At 32.9% G+C, this 23,397-nt stretch overlaps 7 protein-coding genes and 1 non-coding gene across 8 annotated transcripts; 3 read left to right on the plus strand and 5 right to left on the minus strand.

Annotated features, from left to right (window-relative positions):
• Window positions 1-97: 97 nt before the first annotated feature.
• Window positions 98-12,780, plus strand: NAEGRDRAFT_78559 (uncharacterized protein; the record flags this gene model as incomplete). Its single annotated transcript, XM_002680628.1, has 3 exons — window positions 98-262; window positions 304-401; window positions 454-12,780. The coding sequence occupies 3 exons, from the start codon at window positions 98-100 to the stop codon at window positions 12,755-12,757; spliced, it is 12,567 nt and encodes a 4,188-aa protein (XP_002680674.1). The 3' UTR covers window positions 12,758-12,780.
• Window positions 12,781-12,795: 15 nt separating this feature from the next.
• On the minus strand, window positions 12,796-13,206 carry NAEGRDRAFT_63774 (uncharacterized protein; the record flags this gene model as incomplete). Its single annotated transcript, XM_002680784.1, has 1 exon — window positions 12,796-13,206. The coding sequence occupies one exon, from the start codon at window positions 13,204-13,206 to the stop codon at window positions 12,796-12,798; it is 411 nt and encodes a 136-aa protein (XP_002680830.1).
• Window positions 13,207-13,527: 321 nt separating this feature from the next.
• NAEGRDRAFT_63775 (uncharacterized protein) lies at window positions 13,528-15,657 on the minus strand (the record flags this gene model as incomplete). The annotated part of the gene is made up of 1 exon (XM_002680785.1): window positions 13,528-15,657. One exon carries the CDS (start codon window positions 15,655-15,657, stop codon window positions 13,528-13,530), a length of 2,130 nt encoding a protein of 709 aa, XP_002680831.1.
• A 231-nt stretch (window positions 15,658-15,888) lies between these two features.
• Window positions 15,889-16,203, minus strand: NAEGRDRAFT_63776 (uncharacterized protein; the record flags this gene model as incomplete). The annotated part of the gene is made up of 1 exon (XM_002680786.1): window positions 15,889-16,203. One exon carries the CDS (start codon window positions 16,201-16,203, stop codon window positions 15,889-15,891), a length of 315 nt encoding a protein of 104 aa, XP_002680832.1.
• Window positions 16,204-16,577: 374 nt separating this feature from the next.
• Window positions 16,578-17,878, minus strand: NAEGRDRAFT_63777 (uncharacterized protein; the record flags this gene model as incomplete). Its single annotated transcript, XM_002680787.1, has 2 exons — window positions 16,578-17,139; window positions 17,241-17,878. 2 exons carry the CDS (start codon window positions 17,876-17,878, stop codon window positions 16,578-16,580), a joined length of 1,200 nt encoding a protein of 399 aa, XP_002680833.1.
• Window positions 17,879-19,950: 2,072 nt separating this feature from the next.
• Window positions 19,951-20,442, minus strand: NAEGRDRAFT_31182 (uncharacterized protein; the record flags this gene model as incomplete). Its single annotated transcript, XM_002680788.1, has 1 exon — window positions 19,951-20,442. One exon carries the CDS (start codon window positions 20,440-20,442, stop codon window positions 19,951-19,953), a length of 492 nt encoding a protein of 163 aa, XP_002680834.1.
• Window positions 20,443-20,676: 234 nt separating this feature from the next.
• On the plus strand, window positions 20,677-20,748 carry NAEGRDRAFT_t128. The gene has a single exon. It is a non-coding gene; the product is annotated as a tRNA-Pro (tRNA).
• Window positions 20,749-21,208: 460 nt separating this feature from the next.
• Window positions 21,209-23,396, plus strand: NAEGRDRAFT_78560 (C2 domain-containing protein). Its single transcript, XM_002680629.1, has one exon. It carries the CDS (start codon window positions 21,300-21,302, stop codon window positions 23,364-23,366), a length of 2,067 nt encoding a protein of 688 aa, XP_002680675.1. The 5' UTR covers window positions 21,209-21,299; the 3' UTR covers window positions 23,367-23,396.
• The last annotated feature ends 1 nt before the right edge of the window (window position 23,397 follows it).

Raw genomic sequence — 23,397 nt, forward strand, 5'->3', positions numbered from 1 at the left:
GAAAAAAAAATACAACTTTCTGATTGTTGCTCAACTAGTTAACAACCAGGTAAGTTTATTGAACAAATCAGCAAGAACTACAACAATATTAGATAGGATGTCATTGAACGGAAAGAAAACAAATCTAAGACAAACAGTCATTCCGAGACCAAGGGAACAACCGTTTGGTTCAAGTTCTGGTGGTACTCTATTTACAAAACCTCAACAAGATAGAGATACTTTACCATCATCATCTAATAACAATGCTTCATTATTGAAAACTGTAAGTTTTTGATTTGGATATTGGATAGAAAATTTCTGTAGTTATTTAAGGAAGCACCACAAAAATCATTTGAACCAAAAGTTTATGTACCTTATAAACACTCTCCAGGAGCTATTCCAAGACAAGTTATTGTGGAAAGGTTAGTATAGTTATTGAAAACAAGTTCAAAATTAATTGAACAATTTTATTAGATTGAGGAGACAATACGAACAACAGGATATTGAAGAGTTGTTAAGGAATGAAGGTATAGATTATTCAAAACCAATAACACCGGAAAGAAAGTATGAATTATATTTACCTCTTGATGCTTTTGATAATACCGATTTTGATATAAGACAACCTCATGAATGGATCAAACAAGGACTTGATGAAGATGGAAAATTTATTTATGTTCCTGCTATGGCCTTACAAGCAAAGGAAGGTGTAGGAAATTGGCACTATTGTAAAGTTTATGATGTGGATGAGGTCAACAACAAATATTTAGTTGATTTTGTTAATCAAGAAGGAAATAGAATTTGGCTTCCAAGAATTTATGTAATGTTTTTGGCTGAAAATCCAGTTAATTTTGCTAAGCGTGTTGCTCATGCACACAAATCAAGAAAGGTGGCAGAATCTTTAATTAGATACTTTTTGTATATAGAACACATGCCTTCAGATGATTCATCACCACTTACTGAAGATCAATCTCAAAATATTAGAAGACTAGGTTGCGATTCGAAAAGACTAAGAGAAAAGTTGTATGACTCCACAACTGATGATATATTGGAGGAAATTATAATAGAATATCAAGCTGTTGCTAACAGAATGATTTTTGATAAGAATATGAAAGATCCTCTCCAAAAGGATTTATTTAAAAATTTGGAATTACCAGAAGAATTTCTTGACCCATCACAAAAGAAAGTTCCATATCTTGCAACTATCTCAATTCCACCATATCCATTTACTGAAAATTCAAAACAATTCTCTTTCAATTCTTACTTTACAGAAAGGAATATTCTTGATGCTTTATTGAATGTAAAGAGGGAATTGTTAGAAAAGCAAATTTTCAAAATTTTCCACATTCCTCTGAAGAAAACTGTAACATTGGACGAATTTGAACAAATCCAAATTCAAGCAATAGATTCCATTGTTTCTAAATTAACTGGAGAATGGTTAGGTAATCTTAAACAACATATTCAAGACAGTTTAATTCATATTGAAAAGGGTTGGTTAAGTGTTGCAGGAAAAACTGTTCAAATTTATGAAATGAGTAAGCTTAAGAGATTTATGAACACCATTAGATTCATGATGCAAGATTCTATCAAATTTTTAATGCAAGACTCATTTAAGGAATATGTTAAATATATTGAGGAATATTGTACCTTTGATGTACAAATTAATTCAGTTGAAAATGTTGAGGTCAAATTCCATCATGAAAATGATTCATCAAAGAGAGCAGTTAACTTATTTTCTATAGAATTGTCATTTAAGGATGACAAATTCTTCTTTATAACACCTACCGAGAGATTCAAGGCTATTGTTGTTGAAATGTTTGATAAGGCTTTGAAAGACTTCCAAAAGATTTCTGATGTCGAATCCCACGTTTTAAGTGAAGAGTTTTGTGAAAGATTTTCGGATAAAGAAAATGACGATAAGAGAAACAAGAGAAATACCTCAATGAAGAAATCCCATAAGATGTTCCTTTGGGGAGAGGTCAAAATGCTTGATACACTCAAACCAACAGACGAAGAAGTTATTAATTGGAGAAGATCATTGGATAATTTAATGTCTTCAGCATTACAACCTCTGAATGATTTCTTGAAGCAATTTGAACAATATGAAGATCTTTTAAGAGTTGATGTTCAAAAATTCATGGAAGAATACGAAAAGAAAGACAGTCTTACCATCGATGATATCAAGGCTGAAATTCTCAAAAATTTCGAAATGAAGGACAAGATTAGAGAAAGTATACCACAAAAAGTTAATATGGGTACATTCTTAATTGATTGTCAGAGTATAAGAAACCATTTGAGCAGAAAGTGTTCAGAAATTGGTAAAAAGATTCTTGATTACTTGGCAAGAACTGCAAGTGAGAAATGTAATTTTGTTTTGGAAAATTTCAACAAGCTTTCAAGGGAAATCAACAAACCACCTGAGGATATCGAGTCATTGACAAAGTTGAAACAAAGATTGAAGGAAATTCCTGATATGGTATTAGAATATGAAGAAAAGATTATAGAAATGAAAAATTACTATACAATTTTGGAAAATGAGTTCAAATATCCATTATCAGACGAAGAATTTAAAAACTTGTGGACAGCAGCTACTTGGCCAAAGAAGGTTCAAGAGCAAATTGAAAAGGTCGAATCATTCTTGGAAAAGAAGAAGGAAAACTTGAGAGAAAGACTCGTTACAGATCAAAAGTCCTTCATGAAGGAATTGGAAAGTATTACAAAGGTTGTTTCTGGATTCTCTAAACACAGAGATATTTTATCTGTTGCAGAAGTTGCTAAGGAAGTCAAGACAATTCAAAAGCAACTTCAAGACTTCCAAGATAGAGCCAGAAAGAATAATCAAAAGGAAATACTTTTTGGCATGGATATTACAGAGCATACTCAATTGAATGCCATTGTCAAACAATTCCAACCATATGCTGATTTGTGGTTAACTGTAGATAATTACTTTGCCTGGGAAGAGAGTTGGTCTAAGGAACCATTCGAGAATTTGGATGCTCCAAAGATTGAAGAAGAAGTTAAAGCAGCTGAGAAGGCCATGTTGAAGTGTATGAAACAATTCAAAGAAATTCCAGAAATTAGAAAAATTTCTGAAACCATCAAAAAGAAGGTTGAAGAATTTACACCATACATTCCTCTTGTACTTGCATTAAGAAATCCAGGTATGAGACAAAGACATTGGCAATCAATTTCAAATGATATTGGTATTGAAATCATTCCAGGACAAACCTTAAAGTTTATGGATGACGTTTTCACCATGAAATTACTTAATCATGAAGATGTAATTAAGAAGTACAGTGATATTGCTTCAAGAGAATATACTATCGAAAAGGCATTGAAAGATATGCAAGAAGCTTGGGAAAGTTGCTTATTCGAAGTTGTGCCATACAGAAAGACTGGTACCTATGTAATGAAAGTTAGTGATGAAATTCAACAACAACTTTCTGAACATATTGCCCTCACCCAAACTATCAGCTTCTCTTCATTCAAGAAGCATTTTGAAGCAGATTTAAAGGCATGGGAAAATCAATTATATCTCGTATCTGAAATCTTTGAAGAATGGGCTAATTGTCAAAGAGAATGGATGGCTTTGGAACCAATCTTCTCTGCTGAAGAAATGCAAAACCAATTGCCTCAACTTTATAAGCAATTTAAACAAGTCGATGTCAAATGGAGAAGAATCATGGATGGCGTATTCAGAAATCCAAATATCATGTCTTTCTGTACAACTACTGCAAAGTTGTTAAAGACCTTCCAATCAAACAATTCAATCCTTTCTGTTATTCAAAAGGGCTTGAGCAATTATTTAGAAAAGAAGAGACAACAATTTGCCAGATTGTATTTCCTTGCTGATGAAGAATTACTTGAAATTTTGGCCAAGACAAGAGATCCAACAGCTGTTCAAAAGTATCTTAGTAAGATCTTTGAAGGTATTGGTGAATTGGACTTTGTAGATATTCCTGAGGAAAGAAAACAACAAACGTCTTCTAAAGGACCTGCTCTTGAAATGGTTGCTATGATGTCAAAGGCTGGCGAAAGAGTTGAATTCAAGGAAAGATTGCAACCAACTGGAAGTGTTGAAGTATGGTTAAAGGAAGTTGAAAGAGTTATGTGTGGAAGTCTTAAAGAAACTGTTTCCAAATCACTTATTGACTATAATCATACTCCAAGAAATGAATGGGTACTTAAATGGCCTGGTCAAGTTGTTATTTTGGGCAGTCAAGTATATTGGACAAAGGATATTACACAAGCACTTAATTCTGGAGGTAATAAGGGTTTAAGAGGTTATTTGGATGTTGTTAAAGAACAACTTTTGGGCTTGATTAGAATTGTAAGAACTGATATTTCCAAGCTTGAAAAGACCAATATTGAAGGTTTGATTACTATTGAAGTCCACGCCAGAGATGTAGTTGAACAAATGTTACAAGAAGGTATTCAAAGTACTCATGACTTTGAATGGGTATCCCAAATGAGATACTATTGGGAACCTAAAGAAACCTATGATGAAAATGGACAAATTGTTAAATCTGATGATTTTACATGTTATGTCAGACAAGTTGAAACTCAATTTGAATATGGTTACGAATATTTGGGTAACACATCTCGTTTAGTCATTACACCTCTTACTGACAGAATTTATTTAACATTAACAGGTGCTTTGCACTTGGGTCTTGGTGGTGCTCCAGCTGGTCCTGCCGGTACTGGTAAAACTGAAACTGTTAAGGATCTTGCAAAGGCTTTGGCCAAGAAGTGTGTTGTTTTGAATTGTCAAGAAGGTATGAGAGAAAATTCAATGGCTCAAATTTTCAAGGGTCTTGTTCAATCTGGTTCTTGGGGCTGTTTCGACGAATTCAATCGTATTGATGTTGAAGTCCTTTCAGTCGTTGCTCAACAACTTTCTACATTGCAAGAAGCTGCTAGAGCTCGATTGGCAACTTGTCAATTTGATAACACAACCATTAATGTTGATCCTTCATATGCTGTATTTATTACTATGAACCCTGGCTATGCTGGTCGTACTGAACTTCCAGATAACTTGAAAGCATTGTTTAGACCTGTCGCATGTATGGTTCCTGACTATAGATTAATTGCTGAAATTCGTTTGATTTCGTTCGGTTTTGAAAATGCTAAACCACTTTCAAACAAGATGGTTCAATCTTTCAAATTGGCCTCTGAACAATTGTCCTCACAAACTCACTACGATTTTGGTATGAGAGCTGTCAATACTGTTATTGCTGCTGCTGGTTTACTTAAGAGAAAACATCTCAAGATGAACGAAGAAGTGCTTGTATTGAGAGCATTGAGAGATTCCAATATTCCAAAGTTCTTGGTGAATGACGTTATTCTTTTCAATGGTATTGTTTCAGATTTGTTCCCTAAGGTTCAAATTGAAGCCACAGACTATGAAAAGCTCAATGCAGCACTCCTTGAAGCAACTGAACACTTTGGAATCAAACTTACACCTGTTTTCCATGAAAAATGTTTGCAACTTTATGAAACTACTATTTTGCGTCACGGTGTCATGTTGGTTGGTAATACAGGAGGTGGTAAGACAATGTGCTACAAGACTCTTGCTCACGCCCTCACAACATGTAGTAAGACCAATAAGGATGACTTCCATCCTGTTCACTATAGTGTTATCAATCCAAAGTCTGTAACTATGGAACAACTCTATGGTGAGTACGACAAGAATACAAGAGAATGGAGAAATGGTGTTTTGGCTGCAGAATTCAGAAAGTTTGGTGAAGACACAACCTTGGACTGTAAATGGTTAATCTTTGATGGACCTGTTGATGCTTTGTGGATTGAATCAATGAATACTGTATTGGACGAAAATAAGAAATTGTGTCTTTCAAACGGTTCTATGATTGAAATGTCAGTTCACATGAATATTGTCTTTGAAGTTGAAGACTTGGCTGAAGCTTCTCCTGCTACTGTCAGTCGTTGTGGTATGGTCTACTTGGATCCAAAAGCAACTGTTCCACCTATGGTACACGTAGATTGCTGGTTGAATAAGGTTTCCTCTCTTCTTAAACCATATCATGACCAATTGAGAAAATTATTTGAAATCTTCTTACCTGAGGGTATTGATTTCATTAGATATAACGTGTTGGAATATATTCCAACTGTTGATAGCAATTTGGCTCATAGTACTTTCAAGATTTTGGATACTTTATTTGTTGAATATGATCCAAGTCTTGGTAGAAAGAAAAAGAAGTCATTCAACTTTGAAGAAGAGGATAAGGGTAATGAAGCTAAGATGGCTAAACTCAGTTCTTTAATTGAACCATATTTCCTCTTTGCCATTACATGGGGTATTGGTGCTTCATGTGATTATGATGGTAGAAAGAGCTTTGATAAGTTTATGAGAAAGACAATGAAGGAAAATTCTATTACTTCTGTCTATCCAGATGAAGGATTAGTCTATGATTACTTCTTTGATTCTGAAGACGTTGTTTGGAAGAATTGGGCTGTTGTTACCCCAGAATTAGAAATTAATAATAATACTCAATTCAGAGATATGATTGTTCCAACAATTGACACAATGAGAAGTAGTTGGCTTGTTAAGAAGTTGATTCAAAATGATAATCACGTATTGTGTGTTGGTCCAACTGGTACTGGTAAATCTCAAGTTATTTCCCAAGTATTGTTGAAGGAAATTCCAGAAGAATTTATTCCTCTCGTTATCTTCTTCTCTGCAAGAACTGAAGCCAATGCTGTTCAAAATATAATTGATGCCAAATTAGATAGAAGAAGACCTGGTGTTTATGGGCCACCACAAGGTAGAAAGTATATTATCTTTATTGACGATATTAACATGCCTACCAAGGAACAATATGGTGCTCAACCTCCTATTGAATTGGTAAGACAATGGATGGATCATAGTGGTTGGTATGAATATTCCAACGAAAGATTACCATTCAGAATGGTTGAAAATCTTACATATATTGCTGCTTGCGGTCCTCCTGGAGGTGGTAGAAACACTGTTACTAACAGATTGATGAGACACTTTACCTTTATTTCATTCCCTGAAATGCAACATGACAGCTTGAGTAAGATCTTCTCAACAATCCTTAACAAGTCATATATTGAACCAAACACAAGTATCAAAGACTTTATGACTCAAGAAATTTCTACCAAATTTGTTGATTCAAGTATTGAGCTCTTTAATATTATTAGAAAGGAAATGCTTCCAACTCCATCTAGATCTCACTATACATTCAACTTGAGAGATTTATCAAAGGTATTCCAAGGTATCCTTCAAGCCAATCCAAAGAAGATTCTTAATATGACTGATATTCTCAAGTTATGGACTCACGAAAGTTCAAGAGTGTTTAAGGATCGTTTGGTAGATAATCCAGACAGAAGAAAGTTTGAAGAAATTCAAGAACAATTATTGACCAAATTCTTCCCTGAAGCTGATGCTAATACCATTGTTCATCAAAGATTAATTTATTCTGATATTTTGAGTCATGGTAATGAAGTTAGAACATATGACCAAGTATCTGACCATATTGAATTGCTTAGAATTGTTAATGAGCAATTGGGTGAATACAACATTAACAATAACGAAAAGAAGATGGACTTGGTTATGTTCTTGGATGCCATTGAACATGTATGTAAGATTGGAAGAATTATTAGACAACCAGGTGGTAATGCTTTATTACTTGGTGTTGGTGGTAGTGGTAGACAAAGTTTAACAAAACTTGCCTGCTTTATTGCTTCATACGATATGATGCAACTTGAAATTAGAAAATCCTTCTCACTGAAGGATTGGAAGGAATTCCTTAAGGTTCTTTTGCTGAACGCTGGTAAAAAGAATGGAAAGGGTGAAAATACTGTTTTCTTATTGGCAGATACTCAAATTATCTACGAATCATTCCTTGAAGATATCAACAACTTATTGAACAGTGGTGAAGTTCCAAATCTATTTGAAGCTCAAGATTTTGATGAAATTTACACTGCTATGAAGCCAATTTGTGCCATTGAAAAGCTTCCTGCAACGCCATTATCTTGGTATAATAGGTTTATCAAGTGTGTTCAAGATAACTTGCACATTGTTTTGGCTATGAGTCCAATTGGTGAGACCTTCAGAAGCAGACTCAGAATGTTCCCTTCATTGGTAAATTGCTGTACAATCGATTGGTTCAGTGAATGGCCAAAGGATGCTTTATTGAGTGTTGCAAACGAAAAGTTATCAAACTTGAGAATGATTTCAGTTGAGCATGACTCTCAAATTGAGGAGACTAGAGAAGCAGAGGAAGATTTGAAAGAAAGAGTTAATCAAATGTTTGTCTACATCCATCAATCTGTTGAAAAAGCATCCGTCGATTACTTGAGACACGCAGGTAGAACCAACTATGTCACTCCAACTAGTTATCTTGAACTTTTGAACTCATTCAATAGTGTTCTTGATGTGAACAGAAAGAATTTGGAAAAGGAGAAGAGAACATTACAAATTGGTTTGAAGATTTTGAGAGAAACCGAAGAATATGTTCACAAACTCCAAGAAGACTTGAAGATCAAGAGACCTCAATTGGATCACACAAGAACTGAAATTGATAAGAACATGATTACTTTGAATAAGGAAAGAGAAGAAGCTCAAAAGACTCAAGAAATTGTTCAAATAGAAAATGCTGAGGCTAACAAGATTGAAACTGAAGCTAAGGGTATGAAGCAATCTGCTGAAGAAGAATTGAGTCAGGTCGAACCATTGTTGGAAAAGGCCGTAGAAACAGTTAAGAACATCAAAGTCAACCAAATTCGTGAAGTTGCTAACTATAAGGTTCCTCCATCTGGTGCTCTTAAAGTTTTGGAAGCTGTCTTGATCATGTTTGGTGAAACCAACGGTGTTAAGAGAGTTAAGGATGGTGTTACTGTTTACGATTGGTGGGAAACTGCCAAGACTTATCTTAACAATGCGCCAAAACTTAAGGACGATATGATTGGTTATGATAAGGAAAATATTCAAGAAAGTATTATTAGAAGAATTACCAAATATTACAACGATCCTGAATTCCAAGTCAACAGAGTTAAGGAAGTTTCATTGGCCTTGGTTGCTATGTGTCAATGGGTCAGAGCCATGTATGATTTTTATTGGGTTAATAAGGAAGTTGAACCAAAGAGAGAAAAGGCAAGAGGTGCCGAAGCACAATGGGCTATTGCTAGACAAAAGGCCGATGAATCCCAAAGAAAATTGGCTGAAGTCATGAGACAACTTCAAGAATTGGAAGATGCAAACAATAGAGCATTGAAAGAAAAGGAAGAATTAGAAACCATGATTGATATTTGTGAAAAGAAACTTGAAAGAGCTTCCAAATTGCTTAACGGACTTTCAGATGAAAAAGTCAGATGGCAAGAAATGCTTGAAACTTACGAAAGACAGCAGTCCGATATGCTTGGTAACATGATTGTCAATGCTGGTACTGTTGCTTACTTGGGTGCTTTCACCAAACCATTCAGAGAACGTTTGATAGCTGAATGGCGTAATGAACTTTCAAGACATGTCATTCCTTACACTGAAAATACTGATGTCTATACATCATTGGGTGATCCTATTACCATTAGAATTTGGAATCAATTTGGTTTACCATCAGACAATCTCTCTATTGAAAATGCTATCATTATGAACAATTCTAGAAGATGGCCTCTCATGATTGACCCTCAATTACAAGCATCACAATGGATTAAGAATATGGAGAAAGACAAGAGCTTAAAGGTACTAAGTGCTACAAAGAAGGACTATATGGGAGAATTGATTAGAGCAGTTCAATTCGGTAATCCAGTATTGATTGAAAATATTGGTGAAGATTTAGATCCAGCACTTGAACCAATCTTGCTCAAACAAACCTTTGTTCAAAATGGTTCTAACTATATCAAGATTGGTGAAGAGTCTGTTCCATATAGTAATGATTTCAGATTGTATTTGTGCACAAAGTTCAGAAATCCAAGATATACACCAGAAACCTGTGTTAAGGTTACATTGTTGAACTTTTTCATTACGCCACTTGGTTTGGAAGATCAATTATTGGCAGAAGTTGTTAAAATGGAAAAGCCTGAATTACAAAGACTTAAGAATGACTTGATGCAAAAGAACTCCAAGATGAGAAAAGATTTGAAAGAACTTCAAGCTAACATTCTTAGAATGCTTTCTGAAAATACTGGTGACATTCTTGAAAATGAAAAACTTATTAATGCTTTGGGCGAATCAAAGGTTGCCAGTAAGGACATTCAAGAAAAGGTCGAAGAAGCAGAAACAACAGAAAGAGAAATCGACGTTACTCGTAACAAGTATAGACCTGTTGCAGAAAGAGGTTCATTGCTCTTCTTCTGTGCTTCAGATATGACAAATGTTGATCCTATGTATCAATATTCTTTGCAATGGTTCATTCATCTTTACAAATCTGTTATTGAAACAAGTGAGCAAAATGATGACTTGGAAATTCGTATGAAGACTCTTATTTATAATCACACATTATCATTGTATAACAACGTTTGTCAATCCTTGTTTGAAAAGGACAAATTACTCTTCTCCTTTGTACTTTGTATTAGAATTATGCAAGGAAGAAATGAAATTGACGAACATGAATGGAGACATTTCCTCACTGGCGGTATTAAGACAGAAGAAGATGAAAAACAAATTGCTAGAAAGCCACAATCTAGTACATGGTTAACTGATAATTGCTGGAGTGAAATTGTATTGCTTAACAAGTTACCAACATTTAAGGGATTCTTAGATTCATTCATTCAACATGCTGGAGACTTTAAGACATTCTTTGAAGATCCAAAGCCAAATATTTTACCAATTCCAGGTGGATGGGATCCTAAACTCACCGAATTCCAAAAGATTATGGCACTTAAGGTCATTAGACCTGACAAGGTTATAGAAAGTATTCAAACCTTTGTCGAAGCCAAGTTAGATAAGAATTTCATTACACCACCTCGTTTCGATTTGAGTCGTTCATTCAAGGATTCAAATTGTGTAACTCCACTCATTTTCATCTTATCTCAAGGTGCTGATCCTAAATCAGAACTCAACAAGTTTGCTGAGCAAATGAGAGTTAGGCAATTGCTTAGTGTTTCTTTGGGTAGTGGTACTGAAAATGCAGCTAAACAAGCTGTTAAGGATGCTTTACAAAATGGAAGTTGGGTTATTCTTCAAAATTGTCACTTGGCTCTTGGTTTCATGCCAATGCTTGAACAAATTGTAGAAGGATTCTCTCTTGAACAAAATCATGCCGACTTTAGATTGTGGTTAACAAGTATGCCAACTCCTAAATTCCCTACATCTGTTCTTCAAAATTCTGTAAAGATGACATTAGAACCTCCAAAAGGTTTGTCAACCAACTTGAAAGGCTCATTCGATAACTATGATGATACATTTATGGAACATTCATCCAAGCCAGTTGAATTTAAGAAACTCTTATTCAGTTTAACATTCTTCCATGCAGTTATTCAAGAACGTAGAAAGTTTGGTCCACTTGGTTGGAACATTTTCTATGAATTCACTGCAGGTGACTTGGATGTTTGTATTAAGCAATTGAGAATTTTCCTTGAAAAGTATGAAGAAATTCCTTACAAGGTTATCAAATTCTTAACAGGCCAAATTAACTATGGTGGTCGTGTAACTGATGACTGGGATAGAAGAAACCTCATGACAATGATTGAAGATTATATCACTCCTAATACTCTTAGGGATGATTATAAATTCTCTCCAAACTTGGATGAATACGTATCTATCAAGGCAGGTGATTCCAATGAATATAAGGAATATTTGGAATCTTTACCTAATGTTGCTCACCCAGAAATATTCGGTTTGCATGAAAATGCTGAAATTACATATAATACCGCTGAATTGTCCAATATTACTGATACAATTGTTGCATTGGAAGGAAGTGGAGGTAAAGCATCTGATGATAAGGATATTGTTGTTGGAAATATTGCCAATGATATCCTTGGTAAGCTTCCTCAAGCATATGACCAAGAATTGGTTGGTAAGAAATATCAAACTGATTATAATGAAAGCATGAATACTGTCATTACACAAGAAGTAACAAGATATAACAAACTCTTGAAAGAAGTTAGATCCTCATTAGAAAATATTCTCAAAGCATTGAAGGGTCAAGTAGTTATGTCTGCACAACTTGAAAGCATTGCCAACTCTTTGTATAATAACTATGTTCCTGATGTTTGGGGCAAAGCTTATCCTTCTATCATGCCTTTGTCTGAATGGGTTCTTGATTTCCTTAGACGTCTTGAATTTATTAGAGATTGGATTGATAACGGAATTCCAAATGTATTTTGGATCAATGGATTCTTCTTCCCTCAAGGTTTCTTGACTGGTCAATTACAAAATTATGCCAGAAAACATCAAGTTGCTATTGATCAAGTTTCCTTCACTTTCAAGATTTTGAATAAGGCAGAAGAAGAACAAGCCAAGACAAAGAAACCAGAAGATGGTTGCTACCTCAAAGGTCTCTATATGGAAGGTGCCAGATGGGACAGAGAAAATGAATGTGTTACTGAATCTAATCCAAAGGAATTATACTCTGAAATGCCAATTATTTGGTTCAAACCAGTGGCAAACAAGCAACCTGCAAAGGGATGTTATGAATGTCCTGTTTACAAGACTTTGAGAAGAGCAGGTACTTTGAGTACAACTGGTCACTCTACCAACTATATTCTTGCAATGGATTTACCATCAAAGATGCCTCCAGAACATTGGATTAAGAGAGGTGTTGCCTTGATTTGTGCCCTCAAATACGTTACATCAGAATTGTAAATAAATTGTATTATTTAATTATTTGAATGTTATTTATTCTATTCGTTTGAATCCAAATATAATTTACAGAGAGCTGCCAAAATCCAATCTGCAGATTCTTTCTTTTGAATTACTCTTTTGCTTACACGTTTTTCCAAATATTCCTCTTGCTTCTTGAGAGTTTCATCCATTCGGGTACTCAATTCTTTCATTCTCTGCTCTATCTCGTCACAAAAATCAGGATTTAATTGAATGGATTGAAGCGAATGAGTAGAATCTTCATTGGTTGCATCTTTAAGTATTATTTTGTTAGGGAAATATCTTGTATCTGTGGTCAATTTTCTCTTTTTTGATGAAGGACTATTCACATGTTCGGAAAGAAGATAATTATTAAGGAGAACTAGATGATCCAAATCAGAGTTGGATTTACCGTCTTTCATACAATTGTTGGTTCTTCTCTTTGTATTCATATTGATTATTTTGTTAATTGAATGATATTGACAACATCATTCACTGATTGTTTAAATAATTAACAAGCCATGATGGATACATCCTGTGGGTTTGATGCAATTGCTGTGGTGAATAACGATACATGATGTGAAGCCAATTTTCTTGTCGCTCTGAAAAGGTACACTACAATATTTTTCTAGCTACTTTCTTATTAAACGACTTGAGGGAAGTGCTTATTTTCAACAACAAATGAGCCGTACTGTTGTCGTTTAGTGGGATGAAATATTGTGGTGCTTAATATTCCTTACCAAGTAAGTCAAATTGATAGTAGTTATTTATTTTCACAGATTATTATTTGCCCAAAATTCCTCTAAATCCTTTAGCCTTTGTAATTCTCCTTGTGGTAACGATTGATGAGATTCAACAGACCCAATCCTAAATACCTTTTCAATAAAAGTTCTATCAGATGCATATTGATAAAACTCTAACCATTTTTCATTTTCTTGTAAAAGAGCTAATTGCTTATCACCAATAATTTGACCAAACACTGTCAGATATCCTGAAATGGCTAGACTAAATCTTTGTTCTCTTTGAAGTTGTTGATTCAAGTCGTGTGCTTTCAGAATTTTATCTACAATATTGTACTTTGTAAAGAGTGCCTCGAAGAATGGTTCAATATTTTGTTCTAAAATATCTAGTAAGAGTCTTGTTATCATTTGATGTAATAAACTGCTTTGATATTGGAACAATAATCTTATTAATTCTTCCAAAATGTCACAATTTAAAATAATCTGTGATAAACTTCTCTCATTCGTAGAATAAATATTATCTAAACTTTCTAAATGTTTAAAAAGAATAACAAAAAGTTCAATAATTTTCAATCTGTAAATACCCAAAGGAGGGAATGAAATTAATGGATTAAAATTAAGACATTCAATAGCTCTATCTACACTTAGTAATTGACCTCTCTTTTTATCAATTAACATTGATTGAAGAGGATGATACTGTTCTACATAGATTATTGTTGGATCTTTCTTTAAAATTTCTCTAGCACTTTCATCATTGAGTAATTTAACAAAAACTTGAATCTTTTCAATAACCAATATCAAAACCATCTTCCAATCAATATTTGATATTGAATCTTCCAAAATGAATAAACGTTGTGAATTATTAGAAATGTATAAAATCAAATTCATAATAAAATTCATATTATCTACAAAACTTGGTGAATTTGATGTAATTTTTAAAGTATTCTCTATAATTAACTCCATTTGTTTTCTATTTAAAATATATTGTACAATTGTTGGTGGTTTTTTAGTTGTTGGTTTTCTATATTGAATTATTGTTGTTAATATAAATGTTACGCTTCTACTATAATTTTGTTCACATTGTAATGAACATAATTGTTGAATTATCATTTGTTTCAATTTTAGAACTTGATTATTCTTGTGAATTTGACTTTCATCAGTTTGATTTAAAATTTGTAAAAATGAATCTTGAATTATATTTCCAGATGGAATTATTGAGAATGAATTTTCAATTTCTTCATCTTCATATAATAAACACATTAATAACAATTCACTAATCTCATCAGATGAATCAATATGTTTTAACATTTGCAATATATGACTCGATGCTACCATTGTTGTTGTTGTTGATCCAACAGCAGTACTGCCACCACTACTACCATTCACAGTAGCAGTAGCACTACTACTAGTACCACTGCTAGTACCATTGGTGCTGCTATTGTTACTACTACTATTACTACTGCTGTTACTACTAGTACTAGTACCATTAGATGATGAAATAGAAGTAGTACTTGTTGTAAAAGTTAATGATGATAATGAATTTTCTTGATAAATATAATCCATAACTAGATGTGTTAGATGAGGTATTTTCATCATTGCAATGATAACTCTAACAAAACATTTAACTTGAAATGAATTGAGAGGTTTAGTTTGATAAATGAATGAAAATAATTTTCTCCTAATAACTTCACCATTTAAATTACTTTTAAAAGTTGAACGAGGAGAAGTTGAATGGTTGGATGTCAAGTCATTATTAGAATTACTTTTTAATTGATTATTGTTGTTATTATTATTATTATTACTAGTTGCACTACTTAAAGGTGAAGTTGAATTATTTAAATTATTATTAGATGATTGTAAATTATTATTTATCATGATTAAAGGTAATATATGATATTGTCCAATAGTTGATATTAAAATTTCCGTCGCAATAAAAGGATATTTAAAATTCAATTTTTGTAACAAGTAATCCCTTTGATCTCCAATTAATGATTGATTATTTGATATTTGATTTTCCAATCCATTTGTTGTTTGAGATGATTCACTTATCGTATCAACTTGTTCACCTCTCAAATATTCTTCTTTCTGTTTTTCGTACAGCAATAATTCATCATCAGTAGCAGTTGTAGAAGAAGAAGAAGAAGAAACACCTCCAATTCCCATTGGTATCGAAGATGATGATTCTTGTAATTGATTTAATTTATATTCCAAATAGGCTGGTATTTCATCATGAAATGTTATAACATAATCTATTAATTTAGATATAATCTCTTCTTGTGTCAAACTATTCATCATTTAAATGTTTTTGTAATGTTATTAAATATATTACATTAAATATATTGTTATTGTTGTATAAAAAATTCAAAGTTTAGGCTTGTTTTAAAAAACAACAACCTACAATTCAATTAAATTCAAATCTTCAGCCTCCCTACACATCACCTCAATTCCCTCCAAATCAAAAACATCTTCCAAATTTAATTTTGCATAGTCGATGGAATTTCCACCATTGGAATTTGAAGAGTCCTGCGATTCATCATCAGCGCCACCGCCATTATCGTAAATTTTTTTAGAAATTATGGAGGGAGAATTTGTTCGGTTGGGTTTGTTTTTTGATGATGAAGAAGAGGTGGAAATGTTGGATGGTGTGATGGTATCATCTCCTTCTTCATTCCTTCGCACACTTTTGAATAGTTTGGACCAAAAGCGCATTTTTTTTTAAATTGTTTGACAAGTGAAAGGGCAAATCAGTGATGGTGAAAATGTTTGGAAATGATGGATTTCAACACGTTTTTTTTTATGATAATAACTTTGTGTGGCTGTGTGCAGTTAGTGTTGTACTTGACTGGACTTTCCATTGGAAGGTATTGATGACATATTTCAAGTTTCGAATAATAATTAAAAACTAAAGTAACTGTAGTATGTGGACCGAATAATGAGCTGTGATTCGTTGACAATAAGATGGCCCCAAAATAGTCAAATTAACTGTTTGAAAAAACACTTCTTTTTTGGTTTGGTTAAATTAAACTTCAATTCTTTTTTCTTCTCTTATTCGACATGAAACTAGTTTGTTAAAAAAGAAATATCTAAACAATAATATTATCAATACAAGTAGTGGTGAGAGGTGAAATTATCAAATTCAAATCATAGACAAACACTTGACCATCCAAACATTGAATAAATATTCTATCCAATACCTCATCATAGGTTGTTCCAATGATACATTGATTTTGTGTTTGAGCAGATGGCAGACAAGTAATTGGTATGAGTGAATAGCAATGTTCATTTAGAGGTGGTGGTGCTATGATTGTTGATGAATTTTCACTTGTTGAGTTCACTTCTGTTTTCACTTCTCCTGAATGAATTGAGTGAACCAATCTGAATAGTATAACCTTATTATCATTCTGTTTAGCAATGAGTACAAGATTATATTTTGGAATGACTCTACAAACTGAAACTCTATCCAATGATTCATAAATATATTGAGGTATGTGTGAGAGACCTCTGAATGGTTTGTAAAATATTTTAAATAGAACTGTATCGAGAGTATCATTAAGCAAATAAATATAATTCTGTGTTCCAATAATGAAAATATCAGAGCATGTTTCACTTGTTTTTTGAATGTGTTCATTGGAGCTCATTTCAAAGCTAGTTGAATCGGATGTAGAAGTAGTAGTTGAAGTATTAGTAGTAGAAGTAGATTTGATGGAATTAAATGTTTTGCATTGACATGTTCTCCCATCCAACACCATTCATCAAAATCATGTGAATATAAAATCTTTCTCTCCTCAACATCCCAAACTTTACAACTCTGATCAATACTACATGATAACAATCTACTTGTAGAATATAAATTCAAATGAGGTAAATTATGTTTGTGTCCAATTAATGTAAATGGTTCTTTTTGATCAAAATTAGGTAAATGAATCTTAATCACATGAGAATTATCACCCAAAACCCAAACACCCCCAAAATAAGAAATTGACCATGTTGATTCATTTCTATTTTGATATAAATTAATTAATTTTAATCCCAATTTCTCCAATCTTACCAAACTATTCGAAGAATTAGACTGTTCTGTTATTAAATTTCCTTCACTCTCTTCAATAATTGAAGTTTTAATTAACATTCTTGTCATTCCCTTCTCTCCAACAATGAAAATCTTATCATGATCCGATTTAGTCATGTAATTAATTTCCGATTCCAATTTATGAGTCATTAAATGTTTATATGATACATTCTCCCTAGCTGAATTAATATTTCCAACTTGTATTTGATAGATTATTAAATGTTTTTTACAACCAACAATCAAGTAGGGATAAAAGGCTTCGACACAATTTAATTTATATAAATTTAATTCATAATCAGAGGTTGTTAAATCAGTCATTAATCTAACAGTGGTCGTATCAAATGATGGTAATGCCATCCTCCCATTCAATAATGATGAGGAATTAAGCCCATTATGATGCTGATGAGGTTGTGTGGACATTTTTCAATTTTTTCAATTTTTAAAAAAAAAATAAATAAAAAATATTCGTGATGATGATCGGAATGGAAAATGATGAATTGGTTGTTGTGATTCAAAATAGATAAAGTTCAATTCTAGTTCAAAAATTTGGATCTAACTTAATAAAAGAACAATCATAATGAACTGTCTTTGCAATTTGAAAAAACATTTTTCCTTTAGACTGCTGTCAACAATCAACTTGTCAAAAAAAAATATCAAAATGCCTTCTGTTAAATTTCTTCTCGATCACCCAAAGTTTAGAAAAAGTGGATGGTTATACAAACAAGGAGGATCCTATCGTTCAGTTAAAAAACGTTTTGTTGTCCTCCTAGCCAATGAATTATTTTACTTTACAAAAGAAGATGATGAAGAACATAAAGGAAGTATTGTAATCAGAGGACCTGTTAATAGAAGTTCTCTTTCTGTTGAAGTTAAAGGTTTAAATTTAAAGAATTGTATTGAAATTCCATCAGATAAAAGAACTTACTTAATTTGGACTGATTCAGAATATTTAGCAGGAGAATGGACAGATGCATTAAATAATGCTTATAAGGAATTTTCATTAGGTCAATCATCTCATTCATCTAATCATCATCATCATCAGGTAGCAGATGATTTATCAGATGGAGGTGATGAATTTTCTGAAGATAATGCTCCATCATTTGATGAAAATAATTCCACTACTAAAATATCAAGTAAGCAAATGATTGAAAGGAGTATTGATAAGAAGGATAAATTTGAGAATACTAATTATACATTTGAGAATAATTGTTGCGTTCATCCAACTTTAATTTCAAATATTCACATTGTTGAACCGTTACAAACTTTGAATAGTTCAAATGCATCCATTTCAAGCATTTCTAAATATTTGGTTACTAAAAAGAGACAATTTGGAAACAAACTAACACTTGAAAATGCACTAGCACTTTCTAAAACTGGTGATTCTATTGTTTTAAGACCAGGTAAACATTACATTCCATCAACCTTAATTGTCAATCAATCAATTTATTTAATTGGAGAATCAGACAAACAAAACAAGTGTGAAGTGATCATTTTACAAGATTCCTCAACAACAAGTCAATATTTACCATGTATTTGTTTCAATGCTCCATTTACCTATTGTAAAAATATTGATTTTGTTCACTTTTCAGATTTGAATGTGAATAATAATCTCATTAATAATTCTACAGATATTTCTGCAACAAGTGCTGGAGTTTCACAATCCAATATTGCAAAAGGTAGAATTGAAGCTTCAGATAGTATTCTCTCGCCAAATGTATGTCAATTTCTAACTGGTCAGACAGTCATGTTAAATTGTACCTTCCAAGTGATGAGTGTCAGAGATAATGATAATGGTAATGTAGATCCAAATTCTCTATTCGATTGTTGTTGGGTCACTGGTTCAAAGACATGTGTACAATTTAGGAAGTGTAATTTTTTGGGAGGGAAGAATGGACTCGTCGGTTCTATTAATTCCAATATTTTAGTGGAAAATAATTGTCAATTTAAAGATCAATTGAATCATTCTATTACTCTATCTCAACATTCTAAATTGGAATGTAAAAATAGTAATTCAATTTATGGAAATATTTGTTTACTACATCAATCAAGTGCTGAAATATCCTCAAGTCATATTTATTCTCAATCCATAACTATTCTTGATGATTCATCTTTAAATATGCATCATAATACTTTATATTTACAAAATTTGAAATTTATTACATTTAATCATCAACAACAAACACAAAAGAACAAATTAATTCATAATACTTTCAAGATTGAATCTTCTAATATAGATGCACCATGTAAAATATCAATGTTAAATAATTCATGTCCAATTATTGATGATAATCAATTTGAAACAAAATGTAATGATTTATCTCTTATTTACATTTTCCAAAATAAGAATAATATGAAAAATATGTTGATGAATACTTCAACTAGTAATACATCTATTCTGGTAGTCTCTGACTATTTGAATTAAACATGGCAAATACTGATCCAATTACTGGAATGTTACTTAAATATGAAATAATAGTTGGAATAAAATTAAAGAATAAAACATAATATCCATATAATTCAAATAACGTTCCAATAATGGCATGACCATAAATTACAATTAAAAAACCAATAAAGAAACAAATAGTTCCTTTCAATCTGTTTTTAGATAATATAAAAGAATTAATACTAGGTCTAATTCCTATCAATAGTACAATTCCAAATACAAAGGAGATATTTCCAATAGCAATAAAGCCTCTATCAAAGAATAACAAAACTCCCAAAAGATTTGCCAAAACACCAATTAATACCAATCCGATACCAATTTTCTGAAAATCAGATAAATTAAATGGATTGATCGAAGTTGTAGTATCGCTATTATAGCTTGAGCGATTGTTATTATTGTTACCGTTACCACTGTATGAACGGAATGATGAAGAGAACATTTTTTTAAAATATTTAATAAAAATTTAAAAAAATTAATGAAAACACTGTTTGACGCACAATTGCCACGATTTTATCAGCAATTGTATCAGGTTCTGGATGATGTAATATTCACCTTGTAAATAGAACAAGGTGATTTTTTTGTTGATCGCCCGTGTTCTTTGTTCGTAGGACCGTGGGTATGTTAAAATTTTCATAGTAGATGTCTGTAGATCAGTAAGTTGTTCTCTATGTAAGGGACCATGGTCTAGTGGTATGATTCTCGCTTTGGGTGCGAGAGGCCGTGGGTTCGATTCCCACTGGTCCCCTTTCCTTTTATATCTTTGCCAACTTAATATTTATTTTGACCTCGATAAACATAAAATTATGAAGAAGATGAAAGAAACCCTAAGTCAAATTATACTCAGAGAATCAACATTGAAACCTCCTCCATAATGCAATCAGGAGGAAGCAGTGGTTAATCTCTATCAAGAAACATTATTGTAAGCACGAGATATTTTACACAGAACCTTATTTACAGTTAATTTTTCAACGAGTGGCTTTCATTGTTCCAATCTTTCTTTTAAAGTTCCTTAATCATCTTCATCACTGCCTCACACACCTAGCAAGCAATCAACTCATTTTGCTATCAAAGCCTGCTTCAGATGAGCAAAGGAACTTGTCCCCCTCAAATAGAAACACGATGTCGTTGTTGAACAAGTGCGTCAAGTAAATTCAGTGTTGCGGGTTTTCAAGATTTCTTTTTAAAAAAATTGCTCCAACTCTCGCAGAAGCATCATTGTAAATTAAAAGGGTGTTGTTTTTTGTATTGACCGAATAATTATCATCATAGTAATAATACAACACACATATAACAAAGATGATTAGATATTTTAAAGTAGTTTTGAGTGATTTTAAATGTACTGGATTACCTCCTGCAGATAGAAATGGTCTGTCAGACCCATATATCAAGGGTAACTTTGATAACTTTCGTACTTTTAAATCACCAACAAAGAAAAAGACATTGAATCCGCAGTGGGACGGTTTTACAGTTGAATTTGACTATCACACAAAATACGGATCTAAACTTCACTTGAAGAAGCTCTTGTTGGATGTTTATGATCACGATGTGCTCGGAAAGGATAACTTTTTGGGTTGTTGTGCCTTGGATTTATTCTCTCTTGCTTGTGGACCTACAAAACAAATAATTACCCTTCGTTCTCAACTCAATGCTAAGGATAATAACGGTACAATAGAATTTAATTGTGTGATGGAGGAAGTAACCAAGTCATTCATGATTTGTTTATCGAATGTAAAGGTTAATTTTAATCCTCCTTTGGAAGAACCTAAAAATTTGAGGTGTATTGTATTAGCAGAGGATATCAATGCTCCAGAGACTAATACATTAACCTGTAGAGCAGTACAATCAGAAGCTGTTTGGTCACAATTTGCCAATTTGGAACTTAAAAATGTTTCTCTCAAAACCATCTTGGATGACAGAATCATTATTAAGATTAAACAAGAAAAGACTGGTATTGACCCAACTATTGCTCGTATTAATATTGATTTGTCAAAGATTTTAGATAAATTTTTGGATGAAAATAGAACCATGTCAGCTGGAGATGGTCTCACTGAAGATATGCTTCCAGTAAAGATTACTGGTCTCAAAGTTGAATATAAGAATGCAGACAATATGTCATTCAAGAAATCTCCAAAGAAATCAGGTGGATTTGGTCTTAAGAGTTCAACTCAGGAATATGATGATGAATTGTTAGGAAATCCTAGTAACAGTATCAAGACTGCTTTTGATAGATCTTTAGGTGTTGCTGAATTGGAAATTGGATTTATTGGTATTCCAATGTATGCCCAAATGGTTAGTGGTTCTGCTAAGGATAAGATTGTAACTGGTACTCCCCTTCTTGAAAACTTGCCAGTGCCTTCTGGTTTTGTTCCATCTGCCAATAGAGATGAAAAGAGAAAGCTTTCATCTTCTCCAACTAGTACAACTAGTACAGAGAATGGAAGTGGATCAAGAAGAGCTTCAGTTGCTCTCGAACCTCAAACTTTACCAACAACTGCAGGTCTACCATACGGTTGGGAAAAGAAGGTTGATAAGAGAACAAATAAGGAATACTATGTTGATCACAATACAAGAACTACTCATTGGCATTTCCCAACCAGTGATTCAAAGTCTCAATTGGATGAAGAAGAACACTCTGAAATGGAAGAAGTTGAAATGTCTATCAAACCAGTCCAACAAGAAAGACGTCAATCTGTACAAAGTGGTAATTCTCAAGTTTATCAAATCCCTGTATCCCCAAGCCAAAAGCAAACATATCAAACTGTACCTCAAAATGTAGTACCACAAGTAATGCCACAACAAACTTATCCTCAAAACTATCCACAACAATCTCCACAATCACCACAAAACTATCCTCAAAATCAACCATACATTCCTCAAAATGTTCCACAACAACAAGCTTATCAAACCATGCCTCAAGTCATGCCACAACAACCTTCCTTACCAACAACACCTGGTTTACCATATGGTTGGGAAGAAAGAGTAGATCCTGGTTCTGGTCGTGCTTATTATTTAAATCATACTACTAAGAGCACTCAATGGGAAAGACCAGGTCAACCAACAGTTAATAATACTCAACAATCTCTTATTCAAGGTTTCAATAATCTTCGTGTCTCCCCACAAAACCCACAAACCTACCAAACAAATCCACAAGCTTATCAAACAAGTCCACAACAACAACAACAAGCCTATCCAACCATGTCTCAATATCCGACAAATCCTCAACCACAAACTTACCAAACCATGCCTCAACAGAAACAACCACTTCCAAATGGTTGGGAAGAGAGAGTTGATCCAAGCTCTGGTCGTTCTTACTATCTTAACCATTTTACAAAGACAACACAATGGGATAGACCAACTTATTAAATACCACCAATAAAATCTATTGTTAATAATA

This window comes from Naegleria gruberi (genome assembly GCF_000004985.1).
Source record: "Naegleria gruberi genomic scaffold NAEGRscaffold_8, whole genome shotgun sequence".
Taxonomy (NCBI): Eukaryota; Heterolobosea; class Eutetramitea; order Acrasida; family Naegleriidae; genus Naegleria; species Naegleria gruberi.

Excerpts from the sequence above, each read along its gene's own strand:
- NAEGRDRAFT_78560 (XM_002680629.1), top strand. The coding sequence starts at position 21,300 with ATGATTAGATATTTTAAAGTAGTTTTGAGTGATTTTAAATGTACTGGA.